General features: G+C 51.4%; 1 protein-coding gene across 1 annotated transcript in view; it reads right to left on the bottom strand.

The window, feature by feature from the left end:
- The window catches only part of LOC106527311 (skin secretory protein xP2-like), a 7264-nt gene that overhangs the window by 3743 nt on the left and 1736 nt on the right, over window positions 1–1785 (bottom strand). The window contains exon 2 of the mRNA XM_014022148.1: window positions 1406–1681. Coding sequence (XP_013877602.1) covers window positions 1406–1681 — 276 coding nt within the window. The remainder of the gene's footprint in view (window positions 1–1405; window positions 1682–1785) is intronic.

The following is a 1785-nucleotide window of genomic DNA, read 5'->3' as shown; positions in this document are numbered from 1 at the left end:
AATATAATATACAAGTTTCACTTTTTAAATGGAATTACTGAAATAAATCTATTTTTTCATGATATTCTAATTTTATGACCAGCACCTGTATAATGTGCAAATGGATTGTTTGATTTGGAAGACTGTATAAGATTGAGGCAACAACCAAGTGCTGCAACACCACACAAGGCCAATGCAAAATGGTGGGGATGATGTATTACATKTCTGACACATTGTTTTTCTTTCTCCTTTCAAGTCCAGTAGGCAGGCTGGTGCAAATTTGGATCTCTTAAAGCTGATTGTATGGAGAAGTTTGAATGGACCAACACCGGCTCCACCACAACCTATTAAAAAAGCTCACCTGGAGGGCTGGCTCTTCTCTTGTCTGCTGCGGCTGATTGCTTGGTCCACCTGTGCAGCTGCTGTGGAGCCTGCTCTATTGTTTAAAGTTTTGTGGTGGGAGTTAAGAGGACTAGGTAAGTTCGGGGTACCCAATACATTTTCATCACACAGATAAGTTTGTTAAAAACACTAGGTAAGTAGGTTGGTGCCACCCATTGTTACAAATGAGCTTGGTTGATTAGAACCCCAAGATGCAGAACTGATTGAGGTGGCAAAAAGGTAATTTATTAAAACAAAACAAAGATGCTGACATGGCAGCAAACAAGAACAAGGGATTTGGGCAGGAACAAGAACATGGACATCAAACAGAGAACAAGAACAAGGATCTGACAAAGACTGAGGACAAAGGGCCGAATATAAAGGAAGAACTAATGAGGTAAGACAAGAAACACCTGGGGAAGAAACATGAGGATCAGGTGTGAGTGGGCGGGTCTAGAGCAAAAGGTAGACAGGAGGAAGAAAACAGGAGGAAAAGACAGAAAACTTAGACTAAATCATAAACACAGACACAAATCATGACATAGCCCCCCCAATAATGGACGGCTCCTGACGTCCCACAAACAAAAGTTCAGGAGGACGGCCATGAACCTCCCTGCCAAATAGGCCAAAGTTAGAAGGACGTTCTGGAGATCCCCACTCCATGTCCAATGAGGCCCCAGGAGCAGAGCAGAGCCAGAGGGAGGAGGCAGGAGCAGACGTGGAGCCGAGGGAGGAGGCGGGAGCAGACGTAGAGCTGAGGGAGGAGGCGGGAGCAGACGTGGAGCCAAGGGAGGAGGCGGGAGCAGACGTGGAACCAAGGGAGAAGGCAGGAGCAGACGTGGAGCCAAGGGAGGAGGCGGGAGCAGACGTGGAGCCAAGGGAGGAGGCGGGAGCCGATGAGGAGCAGTCGAAGGTTGATGGAGCAGGAGCCTCAGTGACGGCAAACACAGGCGACAGAGGGGACGAAGAGGCGACGGCAGCCGATCCATGCGACATGGAGGCGACGGCAGTCGACCCAGGTGACATGGAGGTGACAGCAGCTGACCATGGCGACAAGAAGGCGATGGCAGCCGACCCAGGCAACATGTAGGTGACGGCAGCCGACCCAGGCAACATGGAGGCGACGGCAGCTGACCCAGGTGACATGGAGGCAACGGCAGCCGACCCAGGTGACGTGGAGGTGACACAGCCGACCCAGATGTCATGGAGAAGACGGTAGCTGACCCATATGACGTGGAGGCGATAGCCGATGACCCAGGAACCTCAGGAGCAGAGGGCTCAGCAGGAGACCCAACAGGAACCAGAGCTGCAGGGCCCACAGGAACCAGAGCTGGAGCTGGAGCATGAGGTCCAGCATCAGAGGGGTGGGAAGGGTGGGTCTCAGAATCTCCCAGAGCTGCCAGCTCTGAGGGACACCCTGAAGAA

Source organism: Austrofundulus limnaeus, unplaced genomic scaffold (genome assembly GCF_001266775.1).
Source record: "Austrofundulus limnaeus strain Quisiro unplaced genomic scaffold, Austrofundulus_limnaeus-1.0 Scaffold319, whole genome shotgun sequence".
Classification (NCBI taxonomy): domain Eukaryota; kingdom Metazoa; phylum Chordata; class Actinopteri; order Cyprinodontiformes; family Rivulidae; genus Austrofundulus; species Austrofundulus limnaeus.
Note: the sequence above shows the minus strand (reverse complement) of the source record. Positions and strands in the feature narration are given on the sequence as shown.